This window comes from Sinocyclocheilus rhinocerous, unplaced genomic scaffold, assembly GCF_001515625.1.
Source record: "Sinocyclocheilus rhinocerous isolate Xijiao unplaced genomic scaffold, SAMN03320098_v1.1 scaffold534, whole genome shotgun sequence".
Taxonomy (NCBI): domain Eukaryota; kingdom Metazoa; phylum Chordata; class Actinopteri; order Cypriniformes; family Cyprinidae; genus Sinocyclocheilus; species Sinocyclocheilus rhinocerous.
This window is the reverse complement of record NW_015646352.1, coordinates 333,901-353,295: the sequence shown is the minus strand read 5'-3', so window position 1 is coordinate 353,295 and position 19,395 is coordinate 333,901. Positions and strand designations below refer to the sequence as shown.

General features: G+C 35.8%; 1 protein-coding gene across 1 annotated transcript in view; it reads left to right on the top strand.

Annotated features, from left to right (window-relative positions):
• The window catches only part of LOC107707461 (polypeptide N-acetylgalactosaminyltransferase 18-like), a 58,539-nt gene that overhangs the window by 35,581 nt on the left and 3,563 nt on the right, over positions 1 to 19,395 (top strand). The window contains exons 5-10 of the mRNA XM_016511470.1: positions 681 to 878; positions 1,629 to 1,743; positions 5,527 to 5,712; positions 8,570 to 8,707; positions 11,189 to 11,284; positions 17,233 to 17,397. Of these exons, the coding sequence (XP_016366956.1) occupies positions 681 to 878; positions 1,629 to 1,743; positions 5,527 to 5,712; positions 8,570 to 8,707; positions 11,189 to 11,284; positions 17,233 to 17,397 (898 nt within the window). The remainder of the gene's footprint in view (positions 1 to 680; positions 879 to 1,628; positions 1,744 to 5,526; positions 5,713 to 8,569; positions 8,708 to 11,188; positions 11,285 to 17,232; positions 17,398 to 19,395) is intronic.

Here is a 19,395-nt window from a genome sequence, read left to right as displayed (position 1 = left end):
GAATGAATGAAATGGATTTGTCCGTGTTTCACTCCGTCTCGAATCGCGCTCACGGAAAGCGTTTGAGAAACAGTGTCTCTTCCGCAGCTCGGTACACTTTCAACTCGTTTTTTTTTTGTCTCGAGCAAGACTGTACAGCATTCACATTACATGATTTGACTGATTTTTACGTAGAAAGGGCAACAGCGCACCGCATTAAAAGAAATGATCATTCATGTTTTCATAACCGCTGGTCAAATTCAAAAACAAAACTAAAATTAAATCATCTTTGAGAGCCGGGGTGGGGGTCATGGATGCATTTCTCTAAGGTTCGATGCAGTTTTTGCAGAGTGGATAGCACAGCTTTTAGCTAGCCTGAGGCTAATTTCTGAGTTCAAACGCAGTGCTAATGCCTGTCTTCACAACTTTTGAGATGGTCTTTTAAAGTACCGTTATCTCCCACAATGACATTTTAAGTTTTAGATCGATGGGTTCTGAGGAGTCATTGCTCGCCAAATTGAAAACTACAATCACCTTTAATAATCAAGTGTGAAATCGCATTTCGCATGCAGTGGCTTGGGAGGGACTGCATTAAACATGGTACTCTAGGTTTTCAGAGCTCTCAAGAGACAAATTAGATAGATCCATTCAAAAACTACTGCCCATGAATTTAAAGCATGTTCTGTTTCTGTTGATCTAAGGGCTGAACCAATCCTGCACAGAATCAAAGAGGACAGAACCCGGGTCGTCTCGCCATCATTCGACAACATCAAATACGACACATTTGAGATCGAGGAGTATCCCCTCTCAGCTCAAGGGTTCGACTGGGAACTTTGGTGCCGCTATCTAAACCCTCCCAAATCCTGGTGGACACAGAAGAATCAAACTGCTCCAATCAGGTAATCACACAAGATACGACCACCATCAGCTCAGTGGTTCTACAAAAACCACTTTTTGAGAAATACAAAATCACTGTTTAATTTCCCTTACAATGAGTCTTATATGCTGAACAATAACCAAAAATGTTTTTTGTAAAATATCTGAATCTTTTTTTTAGATTACCATTTTTAATTAATACAATGGTATATCTTTAATTTAATTGGAATATTACTATGTGGAATATATAGATGCCAATAATGGTTCCTGGTTTATTTTGATTAAGGCACAACTGTAAACTGACTCACGGTTCAGTCAGTTGTGAACTCAGAATTGGCTCTGATTCACTGATTGAGCCTAATTTAAACCTCTAACTCACAAGCAAATTCAAGACTGAATCTGAATCTTCTCGACTGACTCACGATCTTGGAGCCCTCCCTTCGGACAACACGCCAAATATCTATACTATTTGCTCAATCTGATTATATATAAGAACCTGTTAACTGGTTCTCAAGAATCATTTGCCAGTGAATCGGATATTCTGGTTTGCACTGTGTTTGTCATGTGCAGGAAAAACTGGTGCACTAACTTATGTAAACTTATGAACTAACTAACGGCCACATCACGACATGATATCTGTTAATTGGTGACTCAAGAAACTGGATCAGACTTCACACAATGCTCAATGTCAATTTACTATGTTAACATAGTAAAATACCTTCTCATAAGTCATTTGACTTCATTGTTGCCGTGTGTATCGCCTCTCTCAACAGGAGCCCCGCTCTGATCGGTTGCTTTGTAGTGGATCGGGAGTATTTTGAGGAGATCGGTCTGCTGGATGAAGGCATGGAAGTTTATGGAGGGGAAAACGTGGAGCTAGGGATCAGGGTAAGAGAAATTCATACTGCCAATGAGAGTTTTGAAAGTGCATCAGGAGACAGGATGTCTGGAGTTTGAGTAGACGAGCAGATGTGTGTCAATGAATAATGCTGTTTCATTTGATGAAAAGATGCTTTATGCAGGTTGTTCTTTGAGGGCAGATGGATATGTGGAGGTTTGCAGCCTCTGGTTACAGATAGACCTGTGTGTGTGTGTGTCAATGCACACAATTAAAGTAGATCTCTCTGTGGCTTGCTAATGATAACCTGCCAAACATACATCTCGCTCCAAACTGGCCGGGTCCTAACCTCTCACTATTACACATGTACGGAGCCCCATCGAGACCTCTGCCGGCTCCCATCAGACCAAGCAGCCCTGTAATTAGCCTCCTCAGTCAGAATCCAAGCCCAGAATGGAGCTCGCCACAGCAGACACACAGCCTCTTGCTCTCACTGTGATTTGGCCTAGCAAAGTTGCAATCACTCCACTCAGGTTGCACCTTGACAATATCGAGCAGATCAAACCCCCCCATTACACACATAGATTTTTTTTCTGGGTTTCATCACTAAGAGCCTCAATGAGGAGAGAGAAAATGAAAATGTCTCAGGAAGTGGCAGGCACCATGTGTGCGGTGGGATTTGGTACTGCGTGGAGATAATGGGCCTCAACATCTGTTCATACAGCTGTGCCTCTACAGCCTAATTCCACACTCTCATCTTCTGAGCTCCTTTGTGCCCCCGAATCTCCAAACGCAACATCGCACAAATGTTGCAATCCTGCAGACTTTGCCAAAAAAAGGAGGGGGAAAAACTGAAAGTTTGTCCATCTTTCTGCAGCAGGTTTTTGAAGGTCTGTAGTTCAGGCATGATATTAAGATAAATTTTCTTTGTCATTTGGTTGCATTCTTAGTTAACAGATGCTATATGCAAAAATAAATAAATAAATAATCAATATTTGTTTTCTTGGTTTGCAGTTGAAAATACCTAAAAACCAAAAACTATTATTAATTAATTATTTCATTTACATTTTAGCTTAAATAAAACAATAAATGCTAATTTCCAAGTAAATTTTATTAGATGTTTAGGTTCTGCAACAAATAAAAAAAATAATAAAGCAAAACAAAAGCACTGATAGTTTTGTTGGTTTTTGTTTGTTTATTTAGTTAGTTAGCATTGTAGCTCATTCTCTGTGGTATTGTTTTTGGAAAGAGACCAGGTCTTAAATGTGAGTTGCATTTTTAGATCACTGCAAAAAATAATTTTTAATCAGTATTTTGTCTTGTTTACAGTGGAAATACCTCAAACAAGATCAAATGAATTAAAAAGCATCTTGCATCTGATTTTTAAGACTTGTTTTCAGAGATTATATTTATTATTCATTTTGAAAATGTTTTTATCCAAAGTAACTTACTTGCTTTTTGCTTTTATAACAAAGTATTTTTTTTTGAAGAAATAATTTGCCAGTGGTGTAAGACAAACTTAATGTAAGGTATTGTTTGTGTTCATTTGCATTTTTGTTTTGAAAGTAAAACTTATTTTAAATACTATACATTATTATGCTATAATAATGTAATATAATAATAATAATAATAATAATAGTAACGATTAAGATTTATTTTGTAATTTAACAACATTCTATACTGCAGTTATGTTTTGAAGATATTTTGATGGACAGTTTTCTAAAATTACACCTTGTCAGTCAAACTCATGCTGGAGGCACTGAAGCAAAAGAAAATGTCCTGTTTTGCTGACCCTCATTGACATTGTGTTAACAGGAGCTATTTTCACTTTGAAAGAGGGTACATGCTCAATAAAAGGTCAACACATCTGTTCTCTTCTATTCTTAGCTCTCGATAAAGGGCTCTTGTTTATCAGTGATTGAGAATGAAAACTGTCTTTGATCATGTCAGATGTCAGCTTGGTTTTATTTGCAATCTGTTGTGGTTCCAGGTAAAGAGTATTGACTTTGTCAGTAACGTCCCTTTTGTGACATGCTTATTGCTGGTTAATTTGGGCAAGGTAGGGGGAGCGTTAAATTGTTTTGTACAAATAATAGGCCTGTTCAAATAATAGGTAATATCAGGCAACATTATTCATTATTCATATAATAATAAAAAAAAAAATTCTGAGTATATATCATGAAATACTTTGTTCCACTTAATGTTTTATTATTATTATTATTATTATTATTCTGTTGTTGTTGTTAATTATATATATATATATATATATATATATATTAGTCTTAAGAATGAAACAAGAATCTTTTGTATACATTATAAATTTTATATTTTGTAAATATTAAATGTGAGGTTTAAATTAAAACAATAAAGTAGTAAATTTAGTAAATTTGATTTCTTAGATGTTTAGATAAAAAAAAAATTTAAAAAGCGAAACAAAATCAATGATAAACTGATTTTTTCATTGTAGATCACTCCAGGTGGTGTTTTTTGGAAAGTGACCAAGTCTTAAATGTCTCCCAGACAATATAAGGCCGTTTTTATTCTCATTTCATGCTTGTGAAATTTGCTTCTTTGCGACAGATTACAGACTGAATGTCTGTCTGCAGCAGGTATTGTATGCAAATGTGAGAAATGATTTTTTAATGCTTCGGGAGAACAGACGGCTCAGTCATGGATCATTGGGATTGTTGTCAACGATTATGCATATGAATCATTCTCCTGGCAAATAGGAACAACACACATCTGTCCACTTCCTGTTGAATCCTGTCCAACGAGTCATAGCGTTAAAAGCCTACCAAACAAGCAGATCAGAATGAATACGATCCCCCCCTTTCCCATTCATACAAATAATCAGATACAAAATACACAACCAGGGTCTCTTGATAAACCAACTTTTAGTTTGATGCAAACTGGATGCTTTTAAATATACAGTTCAGTTGCACTGAAATGACCCTGACATATGCCTCAGCCAGATGTTGCACTTCATATTTCACCAAACCAGGCCTGAACGAAAGTGTTTGGGTGTGAATGTATGAATGAAGTGCAGCACGCTGGCATGTGGCCTATATAATCCCGTGTGTAGATTTACTACAGAGATACTCTCAGTTTAAAAGCTCTGCAGGAGTGCAGTGGGTTGGGAAAAACCAAGAAAATCAAACCCACACACAGAAATAAGCTGCCATTTTCCATTTTGAGCAGCATAACGTGTGCTAATTGAGGGTAAATCAATAAATAAACATGTATTACATGAAACCGCCGCAGCAAAACAGCAGCGTTTTGTGATTTTTTTCTCTCCCATCTTTACTGACACACCAGGTGGTGACCACGCTGTTAAATTTCTCAATGTCAGCCGCGTGTCAGGCAAATATGTTGAATTCTAGCAAGTTAAATGGCCTGTTAGAGCTTTCAAATAGGTCCTTTCGAAATTCTCCTTACCATGTGGTGAAAGGCACCAATATTGTTTTGTAAATGAAGAGCCGATTTAGGAGTTTAGTTTGAACAAAGAGCTCCGCTGTGTGAAAATTAGTAACCTTTAGTTGATAATTATAGGAAATGAACGTCCTTGATTTGAAGTGTATTGTTTAGCTTATTTGTTTCAACAAAGCCTTTTTATTTCAATAAGGTACAGTACTTTTTGTTCCTTATGGAGTGTTGTTTTTTATTCAGTAATTTGGTTTATTCTGCTATATGACTCACATACTCCCTAATGACTCACAAGAACTGTTTTTGTGGACTGCCTAAAGCAATGGATGTTAAAGGGCATTTTCAAAAGCAAATTTTTCTTCATCCTTGTCAAAATTCAAAACAAGAGACATTCATGTGTGTGTAATCAGGTATGGCTGTGCGGTGGAAGCGTGGAGGTCATGCCCTGTTCCAGAATAGCTCATATTGAGCGCGCACACAAGCCCTACACAGAGGACCTGGCAAATCACGTCCGCAGGAACGCTCTGAGAGTGGCCGAGGTGTGGATGGACGAGTTCAAGAGCCACGTTTATATGGCCTGGAACGTTCCACAACAGGTACTACACCTCTCACTCGTACTTTATATGAGTAGTTGAAGCTCTAAAATCTGAATGGATTGAAATCTGGGATTCAGAATCTTACTTACAGCAGGAAATAAATAGTAGCTGATAGTAGTTTTTAATTGTGAAATTAAAAGAAAATAAATCTTACACAATTTTACATAAAATCGACAAGAAATATTTAAAAATCGGAACATTTCTAAATCAACAAATAAACAAACTTGTGACACTGACTATGTGAACTTCCCACAAACTTTCATTCAAATTATTTTATTCATATACTATTTTCACTGAAAGTGCTGATAATTTGTAATTTAAAAAAATTGTAATATACACTACCATTCAAAAGTTTGGGGCCTGTAAGATGTTTTAATGTTTTTGAAAAAAAAGTCCCTTATGTTTACTAAAAGCTACATTTATTTGAAAATATGCAGTAATAAAAGGTAATATTGTGAAATATTATTATAATTTAAAATAACCGTTTTTATTATATTTTAATATATTTTAAAATGTCATTTATTCCTGTCATGGCAAAGCTGAATTTTCAGCATCATTACTCCGGTCTTCAGCGTCACATGATCCTTCAGAAATCATTCTAATATGCTGATTTGCTGCTCAAGAAACATTTCTTATTATTATCAATGTTGAAAACAGTTGTGCTGCTACATTTTTTAGATATTGTTTTACAGGATTCTTGGATAAATTAAAAGTTCGAAAAGAACAGCATTTATATGAAATAGCAAACTTTCATAACATTATAAATATCTTTACTGCCACTTTTGATCAATTTAATGAATCCCTGTTGAATAAAAGTATTAATTTCTTTCAAAAAGTACTGTGTTATTGATCCCAAACTTTTGAATAGTAGTGTATAAATTAAATTAGAAAAATGCAAAATAGAAGCATTTCCACTTGAGGTCTCAGAAACGTATTTGTATATCAGTAGGCTATGCTAAATTGCTTGGCAACCATAAGTTGCCTACAGTCAATTTAATTATCCTTTGCACATTAGAGTTTTATTGCATTTCGGCTGTCACTGTTTTAGAAAAGAAAAAAGCCACTGTAAGCCAATATCTACTGTGTTTTTTACCCATGGTTAAAGGGGATTTAAGCACTCGTTTTACCTAACAACACACACATTTAACCATGGCATGTTTTCTGTAACACACAGCCTTGAGTGGCTTTCAGTTCTACTGTATATTAGTACATGAATGTGATGTAAATTAAAGGATACGTGCTGGTTTGTCATTTTAAGTGAAGATGTAATGGGCTGAGATGTAATGACCTTGACTTATTTAAGCTAGTCATTAGGGCTTTTTAATGAGCTCTCACTTTTGAGCTGTACATATTCTTCCCATGATGCCCTGAAATGCCACAGCATATAGCATCACTTCACTTGAAGCCACTGTAAGTGCCTGAACCAGGGGCGTAGCATCTGGGTATGCAGGGTATGCACGTGCATATGGGCCTGGGTGGATTGGGGGCCCACTATCACAGACTTAAGCCCAAAGTATACTTCTGCCGTCCGAGTCCGCGCACCGTCCGCATTGCGTACAGTAATTTTCGTCATCAGGAGCATTCACGGACATCCGCACACCCCGTCCACGTACAGCCCAATTTCTGTGACCGCAAGGACAATGCGCGTACAACAGAGCATACGAGAGTGAATTGAGTGCTTGAAAACAAAAGTCCACTAGATAGTGTGCACGCGCCGAACGCATCCCATTTCGTGCTCATGGCAAAGGAAAGGCTCGTGCGCGCATCTGTGAGTGAGACAGAGCGAAACTTGCACAGTGATTTATACCCGGGCCTTAAATTTGTGCCGGAACAAGCCAGATCCAGCACCTCATTAGGGCATGCCCAATCTCATACACCAAACCAATGAAAGATCTTTGTTATGAGCTGTGTTCATATGTTCAGGGAAAGGACTATAATAACAATAATGTTATCAATTATTTGCTATATCCATGTTGAATGTACTTTTAAAAAATTGTTAAGAAGTTGAATAAATGCCGCTAAAAATGGTCCATGCCAGGATCTATTGGATTTGACCGGTATTCGCTTTTCTGTCATTTGTGAAGTGGGTTTCTGAAAATTATGCATGCAGTTTGGCAATTTGGCTGTTGTAATAATGTAATACAGTATTTTAAATGGGTCGCATTTAAGCTTATACATAGGTTTTTCTGAAAAATTAGTCTACGTCTGCACATTTTGGGATATTTTACAAGAATAAAATCTCCAAAATGTAACTCGTACAGTCGCTTAGGTGGATACTTTTTTTCAACAAAATAAAATGCACATAAACTGTGATGGAAACATATTTACAAAAGAAACTCCTTGTAAATTTATTAGGAATAAAAAATGTGCATTAAAAAAGTCTGTGAATGAATAATTCATTCATAACTGTAACAGGAATAATCTTAGGACTCAGCATCACATCTGAAATGGTGCTCTGATCATTCTGAAATTCCAAGGCCAGAGTCGAATCAGTTGACAATTATAATTTTTTTTAAATAGATCTACAATGCAAAGTCATAATGATGAAGGTGCGCATAGACTGTAGTGATCCTAGAACTGACATGCCTTTGTCATGAAATTTTTAATAAAAATGTTAATATATTAATATCACAACAGAGGGGGGCCGTTACATTTTTTTTTGCATATGGGCCCGAGGCTGACTTGCTACGCCACTGGCCTGAACATGAAGGACTGAGATAAATGTACATTGACTCAATAAGAGCTTTTCTTCCACCGCATTCCTGAGCATCATGTTCTAGCTGTTTGATTCTGCACTCTATAAATGAATTATTGTGTTCTCACGACTGCATGTGCTTGTGGGTGTTTGTGTGTGCAGGACTCAGGGATCAATATTGGTGATATCAGAGAAAGAAAAGCTCTCAGAGAGAGACTCCGCTGCAAACCCTTCAGCTGGTTCCTGAAGAATATTTATTCTGAGATGAGAACCTACACAGAGACCATCGCTTATGGTGTAGTGAGTATCCACTTTTCATCAAATAACAGTCTTCGCTTTAAAGGGTTACTTCACCCAAAAATGAAAATTAGACTGTGTTTTACTCACCCTCGAAGCACCCTAGGTGTATATGACTTTCTTCTTTCAGACGAATCTAGTCGGAGTTATATTAAAAATTGTCCTGGCTATTCCAAGCTCTATCATTGCAGTCAGCGGGTGTTGCAGTTGAACAGTCCACAAGTCGTCAAATAAAGCGCGCGCATCCAAAATAAAACGTGCCTCACACGGCTCCGGGGGGTGAATAAAGGCCTCCTGTAGTGAATGCATGTCCATAAAAATAAAACTAAAATAATAATTTGAAATAAAAAATATCCATATTTCAAACGTAATAAACACTTTTCTCTCACTTCCGGTATCTGTCATACGCGGAAGCCGTTCCTCTCTGAGATATGCTAGTCTCGCGAGTTTGTTTATAGGAGCAAAGGAAGCAAAGTTTCCTTACTTTAGCAAAGGAAAACCAGTCTCCTCTTGGTATCGAAATCCTCAGACATTTTTCTTTGCAAATCCTCGGTTTGTACTTCTAATTCGTGACCAGCGTTTTGTTTTGTTGTCTCTCAGCATTCGTCACTAATCATGCAACGCCGACGTCTTACGTCATCTGCCGGAACGTCTTCCGCATATCACAGATGCCGGAAGTGAGAGAAAAGTGTTTATTACATTTGAAATATGGATAGTTTTCTTACAAAAACGCATGCATTCACTACAGGAGGCCTTTATTCACCCCTCGGAGCCATGTGAGGCACGTTTTATTATGGATGCGCGCGCTTTATTTGACGACTTGTGGACTGTTCAACTGCAACACCCGCTGACTGCAATGATAGAGCTTGGAATAGCCAGGACCGTTTTTAATATAACTCCGACTGGATTTGCCTGAAAGAAGAAAGTCATATACACCTAGGATGCCTCGAGGGTGAGTAAAACACAAGCTAATTTTCATTTTTGGGTGAACTAACCCTTTAAGGTCCATATACAAAACTGATGCCATTTGTGTCCCTCATATACTGTACAAATATGTAAAAATAATTACCTAAAGAATACATAGTGCCAATTTTTAATGTCTTAATAGACATTTTTTCACATCAACAACAACAACAAAAAAATATATATACAGTATATATTTCATTTTAGTGGAATTTTTACAATTTTAGAATATATTTATTGTATTTTTTAGCTTCTGTATTAGCAAATATGTATGTGTGTGTGTATCTGTGTCTATATATATATATATATATACATACACACACACACACATAGCTTTTAGTCTTTATTCTGTCTATATACACATCCTATATACACTATACAGTATCTACTGTATATACACATATACTTTTATTGTCAAGGCTGCATTAAATAGATCAAAAGTGACAGTAAAGACATTTATAATGTTATGAAAGATTTGTATTTCAAATAAATGCTGTTCTTTTTAACTTTCTGTTCATTAAAGAATCCTTAAAAGAATGTATCGTGGTTTCCACAAAAAAATATTAATTAGAACTATTGTTTTCAAAATTGATTTCAACATTGAAATTCAGAGAAATAAATTATATTTTATAATATATTAAAATCTAAAACAGTTATCTTGAATTGTAATAATATTTCAAAATATTACTTTTTAATGTATTTTTATTTTTATTACATTTCTGATCAAATAAATGCAGCCTAGGTGAGCATAGCTTTTGAACGTTAGTGAATGTTTTTAGATTTTAGTTGACAGAATGTGTTTATTTAAAAAAAAAAGACTTGAAGTTGTTTCGCCAGATTATGCATCAACTTTGTTACCCTCCTTTTTAAAGTAATGAGCTATTCCATAAATCAAAAAAAAAACTTTCTCATCATCCTCATATCAGGAAGTGAGCTCTTCAAAGACAAGTTTCACTCATTTATTATCATTTTATCTTGTTTTGTTTCGCTTATTAGGTCTTCAAATGTCAACACCGTTACCATCATTTTCTGTATTAATCAAATGTGCAAATCCATAAGTAGATATTTATCCGTTCTAAAGGCATAACAATATAATAACATAGTCAAATTTATTAAATTAGTTTGACATAGCTCAGTGCAGTTTATTAGCAGTTTATTAGACAAATCTGATAGATGACATTGTTTCTCATAATATTGAGTTATAGAAACAGTTTATACTAAATATTATTTTTCTTACTCGAGGCCTGCCGTTTCTTCATTTATCACGATGCAGGGCCAGCAGAGTGCTTTTCCTAATTGGCATTCTTTTGTGGAATAGGATAATTAACAGCTCCATTGTGAAGACAAAGGAAAGCTGAGCTCCAGGGCATTTTCACACACATTGGCTATTAGTAGACAGAGGAAGAAAGATGGTTTATGCGTTCTTAATCCATCTTCTCCTCTTCGGTTTTGCAGTGTGAAATGGGTCTGATGTGCCAGTTCATATATTGCATCTTTGTGTGTGTGTGTGTTTGCATGTAGCTGAGGAACAGCCTGAGGCCGGATCTGTGTGTGGATCAAGGTCCCGACTTTGACAACATTCCCATCCTGTACATCTGCCATGGCCTGACGCCTCAGGTTAGTATCCAGTCCACTGCACCTTCTGGCTTTCATCCTTTTTCAGTCATCAGAGCATGTGTAATTCATTTATATGTAAGTGCTCATGTCTGACTCCATCATGTCTTCTGCTTCTCCTTCCATGTTTCTCACTATATCTGCATAGTACGTGACATTAAACATTTCTAAGAACTTATTTTTGACCTAGAGATCAAGAACAGGAAATAACGGGTAGAAACGGGTAGAACAGGACCAGAAAACATTACGAGTTTATTTGAACCATCACCTTTGTACACACGTGGCTAAGTGTTTTAGAGCATGTGTGTCATTATATCATTATTTATAAATTATAAAAATAATAATTTTTAAAAATATTTAAATATTAGATATTTTATATATTGCTAAAAAAAATACTATATATTAAAATATTACACAAGATTATTTATTTTATCATAATATGAATTATTATTAAATATTTTATATGATTCCTGCAATCTACAGAGGTTAAGCATTTTGGAGAATGGATGAATTTTATGTAATTGTTCTCTCTCTCTCTCTCTCTCTCTCTCTCTCTCTCTCTCTCTCTCTCTCTCGTGGCTGTATTAGATCAAAAGGGTGCTTCTACTCTAAATACTGAGCATGTGGTATTTCAGTTTTTCTTTTTTAATAAATCTGCAAAAATGTCAACAATTCTGTGTTTTTCTGTCAATATGGGGTGCTGTGTGTACATTAATGAGGAAAAAAAATTAACTTAAATGATTTTAGCAAATGGCTGCAATATAACAAAGAGTGAAAAATTTAAGGGGGTCTGAATACTTTCCGTACCCACTGTATATATATATATATATGTGTGTGTGTGTGTGTGTCTGTGCAAATATAGATATACATTTAAGTTCCCTACTAGCCAGAATATGTTTGCATCATTTACAGTACATTTCATGTCTGTTTGCACACTTAAACTGACTTCAATCATTCTGATAGGATGTGAGCAGTAAGAGCATATCGCCGTCTCTGTACTTGTGATGCTGGATTTGTTTTATCTTTAATGGGCCGTCAGACAATACCTCAGCTAAGCGTATTAACACCGTGGCAGTTACAGCGATCTATCTCGACACATTAAAGAGCCACAAAACGGTATTGTTTGAATTTCTTACAAAATGACCAAATTTGAAAGCTAAGACTTTGTTTCATACCTGTAACATACAAGTAACCTGCTCTGTCTTTTTTTGTCAGCGTGTTGTCAGTGTCCTCTTTTCTCTACAATGTATTTTTCACTGCGTGAGAACATGATGTGTGGTGTGAGAGCGCCATGGCTTGGGGGGCTGGACTTTGCAAAGAGTCAAATCAAAAAGATTCATTACTCTGAAACAAAATATTTTTGCCACTACACAAAGGTGTTAATTACAATTGACATATTCATTTGAATATGATTCTTCCTTCAGTTTGTTTAGTGAAAAAAAAGTAAAAAAATAAAAAAAATTGTATGAGATTTTTTTACATTTCTAATTTAACCCTCATTTAAAAAAAGTTGTTGGATACTTTGGTTCATTTATGTGAATCAGTTCAAATTGTCCATTCCAATGAATCGATTCATAACATAATCGATTGATGACTTCATGAAGCAAAACATTTAATTGTGTCACCACACAAAAATGTGAATTAAAATGTAGATACTAATCTTAATATGATTTATCCTTTAGTTCATTTAGTGAAAACAGTGTAGAAAACACGCATTGATTCATTTTAATATATATATACAACTACGGCTGTTATAAATATTTTAAACCATTTAAGAGCAAACACATAAATACTGAGATACCAAAAGATTGGAAAATATAAACATTGAATTTGTATAGCTATATCATTCATCCTTATTCCCATCTTCTGTACAAAGGCTCTGCATACTTCAGTTGTTTAATTCATGGTGAAAATGTGAGTTAAAAGACATTTCTTCCTTTATGAAGATTTCTCTTTTATGAAGATTTGGCTTGTATACGCTTGGCTTGCGCTTTCCCATCTTCCCGTCACAATTGATCTCAGTGTTTCACAGTAATACACTGTCAACTTATTGCAGCCCATAAAACCGTCATTGTATTGCATAAAACCTCTTCATTATTTTGTGCTGAGGCCCGAAATATGAATTTTTGAACAGTTGGGCTGCTCGAGGCAATCCAGTCTGTTTTTTTTTATTTTTTTTATTCCTGTTCTTATTCCTAGTGTATTACACAACCAGGTTCCACAACAAACGATGTCCTGCAAAAAATACTGTAAAAATAGGGAACTTTCTCCATAAAGTATCGACTCTCCGGGGGATTTTGAATTTAGACAGATTCCAGGGCTATAGTCACTATAATGAATTTCAATAAAGATCAGTGACTTAGAACACAACCAGGGAGGGTTGTTTCACCACCACAGGGGCATCATTTAGATGAGGAAGAATTGTAGAATGTGAATATGTGACAGAGATATATAAATGAGAGAGAGCGAGAGGGAGGGAAAGACAGAGAACAGCACTGTCAGCATGATTTTAACTACTTAGCTGGGTCTCTTACACCTGCTGAATTCATATCCATGTGTGCTTCCACTTCTCTTATTGGAAACGACACAATGGTGCCAAGCAATGCAGTATAATGTTTTCAGTTTCTATTCTTGCTGATTCGAAACATTTTAGAATCTGTTGAGGAAATCAGAAATACACCACTGCTAATTATAGGAAATTTTAGAGACCCCGGGGCTTTAACTTGTTATTGTTGATGATATGTAGCATTTATTATTATAATTGTAGGATATGTAGTATATTATTATTATTTATTATATTATTATATTATTTTGTATATATAATATATTATAAGAATGGCGATGCTTCCCGTTTTAAGTGTCAGTAATTGATGGCCTTTCATTTAACCGGAAATGCGCAAGCTGCTTTTCTGATTTTCATTTAAGTATTCCGTGTCTTTTTCCCGTGTCACTTGAAATGTGTCCGTTTTGAATCATTGTGGTGAAACACGTGAGGAAAAAATAAACGATCAGTTGTGCGACTATTCTGTCATAAATCGCATACTGTTCATTTCTGAACTTTCTACCGTCCGTTACTGGGAATGAAATTACTGGTTGATATGTCCCGATATCGATAAGTTTACACCAAGCGGCAACCTTCCGGTCTCTCTCGTGAAACCAACACGGAAGTGACTAAAATTGCAATTCCTCGACTGGCCGCCAGAGACTGGCTCCAAAAGGGAGTCAGTCCCATAGACTCCCCATGTTAAAATGCCCAACTTTACAGCAGAAAAAAAAATGTTTACAGCCTGGTACAAAAAGTGGTTTTGGTCTATATAGCTAATTTTGCCCTTTGCCCATTTTCAATGATCCGGGAGTGACGCGCTACCAAGATGGCGACAGCCGGATCGGCCCACTTTGAGTTTCAAAAACGCTCTTCAGAACCTACGGGTGACGCCACGGACACTACGTCCATGTTTTTATATAGTCTATGGTTTACACATGCTTTTAGTCCGTGAACTGGATCTCACTCAGGACGCGTGCTGTCTGTGGAAGTTTGGCTCCTAAGTAAGAGTCCAGAGTAAATCACCTAGGGATTTTTGTCCCGTCCGTTGCTTATTGCTGATATTTCGAGAATGAATCCAGCATCATTCCCGAAACTTTGCAGCATGTATGTGTCCGAAAAACGAAAGTATGTGGGGGCGTGTTAGAACGAGCCGTTTTAGGTAGGCGTGGCTGACTCTTAACTTTTATAAAGAATATATCTTTAGATTTGAGACTTTAGTCTTTGCAACTTTACAGATCTTCTTTATGCACCAAGAGCATGTAATACTCCAAAGAGAAAGGAAAAATTTAAATCACATCATATGACCCCTTTAATGGGCTGTCAGACAATGCGTCAGCTAAGCGTATTAACACCGTGGAAGAGCATGTTGGAAATGGAGCATAGACACGCTCGTTCTTTCTTTCAGTGCGTATCTCCCATTCATTGGGCAAAAGGAACATTGTTCCCATACAACAGCCATAAATCTCTCAAGAAGTCAAAAAGCAGACTTTTCCTCAAGCAGAAACAGTGCTAAATGAGTCCCTAGCAAGTTGAGTCCTTATTTTTCTTCTCTCTTATATTATTCCCTGTCCCATTTTAGCCCTCCATCCCTTCCTGTCACAGATCCAGTGCTCATCAAAGTATCCCGACGGATGTGCATTGTTTCCATTGTGAATGAATGATTAGTTGTTTTATGTTTCCGTGGAGATGCACTCGCTGCCTGTTCAGCCTTTGTGTTCACAGAGATTTTCATTTCAAGGTGCCTCACAAAAGAGTAGTTTTGCATTGGTGCCATTCCAAAGTTAAACAATTTGATTTGATTTTACTGTAGGCTCAAGTGTACCGCTGTATTCTGAGAAAAATGTCTTGACATACATAATCAGTCTCAGTGGAAAGCATGGTAGCTCCCAAACGATACCTGAGATCAGAATTGATTTGGACCTGAGGAGAATAGGAGAATGCCTAGCTCTGTATCAGATATCGCAGAACTGATTGTAACAAATTTTGGATAGCCAAAAATCGGTCTGGACGGTATACAACCAATTTAATCTATGTATTTGAGAGAAGTATGCAGTTTTGTGATGCGCTGCATGAGCTATCTAATGTTAGCACTTCTCAGGCTCAGGCTTTTGAAGTGAAATATCAATCCATCCGGACCCTGAAAAAAAATGTGGGCATATTGCATGAAATGAATTCTTTCTGAAAGTGCTTGTTTTTCAGTAAGGCGAGGGATTAAGTATGAGTGCTGATTCAGGGCATGGTCCAACGAAATGTGCATTAGTGATTCAAAGCAAGTGTTGAATATCAGAGACTTTGCTTTTTAAAATATATATAAAATAATATATAATTATTGTTGTTGTTATTATTATAGAAAATATTTTACATAATTTCTGTAAGTAGATCTTTTAATTTCACAAAGCATCAGAAATGTTATAGTTATGAAAATGGAAATAAGTGAAAGCGATGAACGAAAATCAGGGCTGAATACTTTTTGTACTTTATTGTAAGCAATATTAAGATTATTACTTACCAAATCATTGTATGGTGAAAATAGTTCTCTAAAGGTGGTATATTATTTCCAGTGGAGTATGCATCAGTGTATTTATTTTGTTAATATTACCCACAACCCCTTGCACTATTGAAAATAAATTTGTGACTGTATCTTTTAAATGTATACACCTAAAAGCGAAGTAATTTATATAGCTAAGTGTTAACACTTACACAGAAACAAACAGAACATGTATCAAGGTGCAGTTGTTAAATGTCCCATTACTGACTTTCTTTCTACTTACTTAAAAGTATGTACTTTCCCATCACCAGCCATGTACACACACTTTAAGTGCTTTGTAGAAGTAGCCGATTGGCATTCAGCCCAAGTTTGAATGGTGGGTATGAAATAAACAAATGAGAGTCAGTCGATAAGAAAAAAGTTATTCTTCCCTCTTGAGCCCATTAGGATGCAATACTAGGTATCAACACTAAGATTTGGCTCTGAGCCACATCGTCTTAGAGATTTCACAGGAAAGACACAATTATCAAACATGAATAAATCATTTTATTGGCTGGGCAATACAGAGCTAAATAACACGTGCTGTCCAAACAGATATTCAGTCGGCCCAAATGAATGGATCAGAATGATAAAAGATATGTCATGACATTACAACTTTCTTGTTATTGTGGGCTTGATATATAAGGCCTATGCTTCAGTACTTATATTATTACAATTTAAAATAACTGTTTTCTATTTGAATATATTGTAAAATGCAATTTATTCCTGTGATTCAAAACTGGATTTTCAGCAGCCATTACTTCAGTCTTCAGGGTCACATATATATATATATATAATTTGTACACGTTTTTATATATATATATATATATATATATATATATATATAATTAAGCATGCTTTTCTCTTCTGTTGTTTTAGAATGTGTACTACACAAGCTCTCAGCAGTTGCATATCGGAGGCTTGAGTCCAACCATCGACGACGACGACAACAAGTGCCTGGTGGACGTGAACAGCCGGCCGCGACTGCTGGAATGCAGCTACGCCAGCAGTAAACACATGAAACTCTCCTGGCTCTTTACTCAGGTATACATTCATGGGAAACAATCAATCGTGTACTCAAAACATTTTTTATTCTGGTTTTGGGTTATTTGTTGCCCTACATCTAAATTGGTATGGTAATTGCAGTGGTCAGTTTTTGCTGTCTGGTCTATTTTTTAATGAAGTGTAATAAACAGTGTTGTTTTAGTAGGTATTAATATAGTTTTAATAATATTTTTAAATAGGGTCATTCTGTGTCAAATCAACCAACTTTCAGAAACTTCCCTGGCTCAAATTTTTTGATTTTGCTAATATTTTTTCTGAAGAAAGATAAACATGTATAGTGAGGAAAGCCAAATTATTAAATATCATGGATACTTATTTACTGAGTAATCCACTATTTTGTAGAGGGGGGTCTAAATGGCAATTTTCACCTGTGATTCAGTGCCAAATTACAGAGGGTTAAAAATAACTTAAGATGGCAGCATCAAAATGTTATTTTTACACAGAGATCGGTAGGTCTCTTAGTAAAATCTGATGACTTTAGCAATCTTTGTTGAATTATGTGCCATGGTGACCATTAAAAAATGGGGAAACAGCACTTTTCAAGTTTTTTTCTCCAAAGTGTGAGCCCGGCTTTAGAAAGATGGCAGCATCATTATGTTATTTTTACACAGAGATCGGTAGGTCTCTTAGTAAAATCTGATGACTTTAGCAATCTTTGTTGAATTATGTGCCATGGTGACCATTAAAAAATGGGGAAACAGCTCGTTTCAAGTTTTTTTCTCCAAAGTTTGCATGCCTGTAACTCAAGAAGTATTAAAGATATCTTAATGCCCTTTTAGATATTGCGTCTTAACAAACTTTCCTTTTGGCATCTTCATTTTTAAGGCCCTAAATGGTTCTTTTGTATACTGGAATTTCAATATGGCTCCAGGAGTAAATCATTCAATTGTACACATTTTCAATGGTCAAAAACCAAATGTGGGTCACTTTGCATAAATATATGATACTTTTCTTTTAAAGAGGAATGTCTGAAGAACAAATAATGTTGAAACTAGAGATGTATTTCGTTTCCTTCTGTCAAAACAACTGCATTGAACATACCTGTCTGAGTGCCATAAATATTCTGTTTCCAAACTTTTTGCTCCTATAACTCAAGAAGTATTAAAGATCGCACTATGATTTTAGATTCTAATTCTTTAACTGTTCTTTTGGAATCTACATTTTCAAGGCCCTACATTCTTCAGTCCCAGAGATATGGAGATCTCAATGAGGCTCCATGTCCAGATTGTTGAATATTACCAATTTTCAGTGGTCGAAAACAAAATGTCGGTTGTAATTTTAATATTTAGTGTTTTAATTTTAATTTTAAAGTTTTAGTAATTTTGTTGTTTTTTTGTAATTTTAACTTGTTTTTTATATATATCTATAGTTTTTATAATTTTTTTTCAGTTGTAGTTATTTTAGTTCATCAAGTTAAATGGAAATGAGAAATGTTGCCTTAGCAACTAACTCACATGAAATATGTTATATATATGTATGCATGTATAGTTGTATTTCAGTTAACTCTTATTTGATTTCAAATAATAAAAATATTTTTTTATGGTTTTATTTGTAGTTATAATAAGCTATTATAACCCTGGCCATAAAGAGCTTCATTGTTCCATAGTGGGCCATTACATTCTACACAATCCTCATTACACACAGATGTCCTTTTCTGCACAGCTAAAAGCTTTAAAGTTTTGCCTCTTTGTCGCCATCTCTGTTTGAAAATCTGCAATTGCAGCTGTGTGCGGAATTATTTTCCTTGCGTGGGTTGTGCGGCGGCACGGCTCCAGCGCGGATGAATCTAATGTTTTGAGGAGTATGTGTGGTGGCAGTCACCGCACCGGTGTGGATATTGTACTTTGCACTCACAGATTCTAGCCTACGTCTTGGAATATATGACTCAAATAAGCATTTTCACCAGATATTGTCTTCTGAACAAGTAACAAGTCTGCCACTTTTGTTCTGACCAACTGAGGAAAAAAGCATTACAAT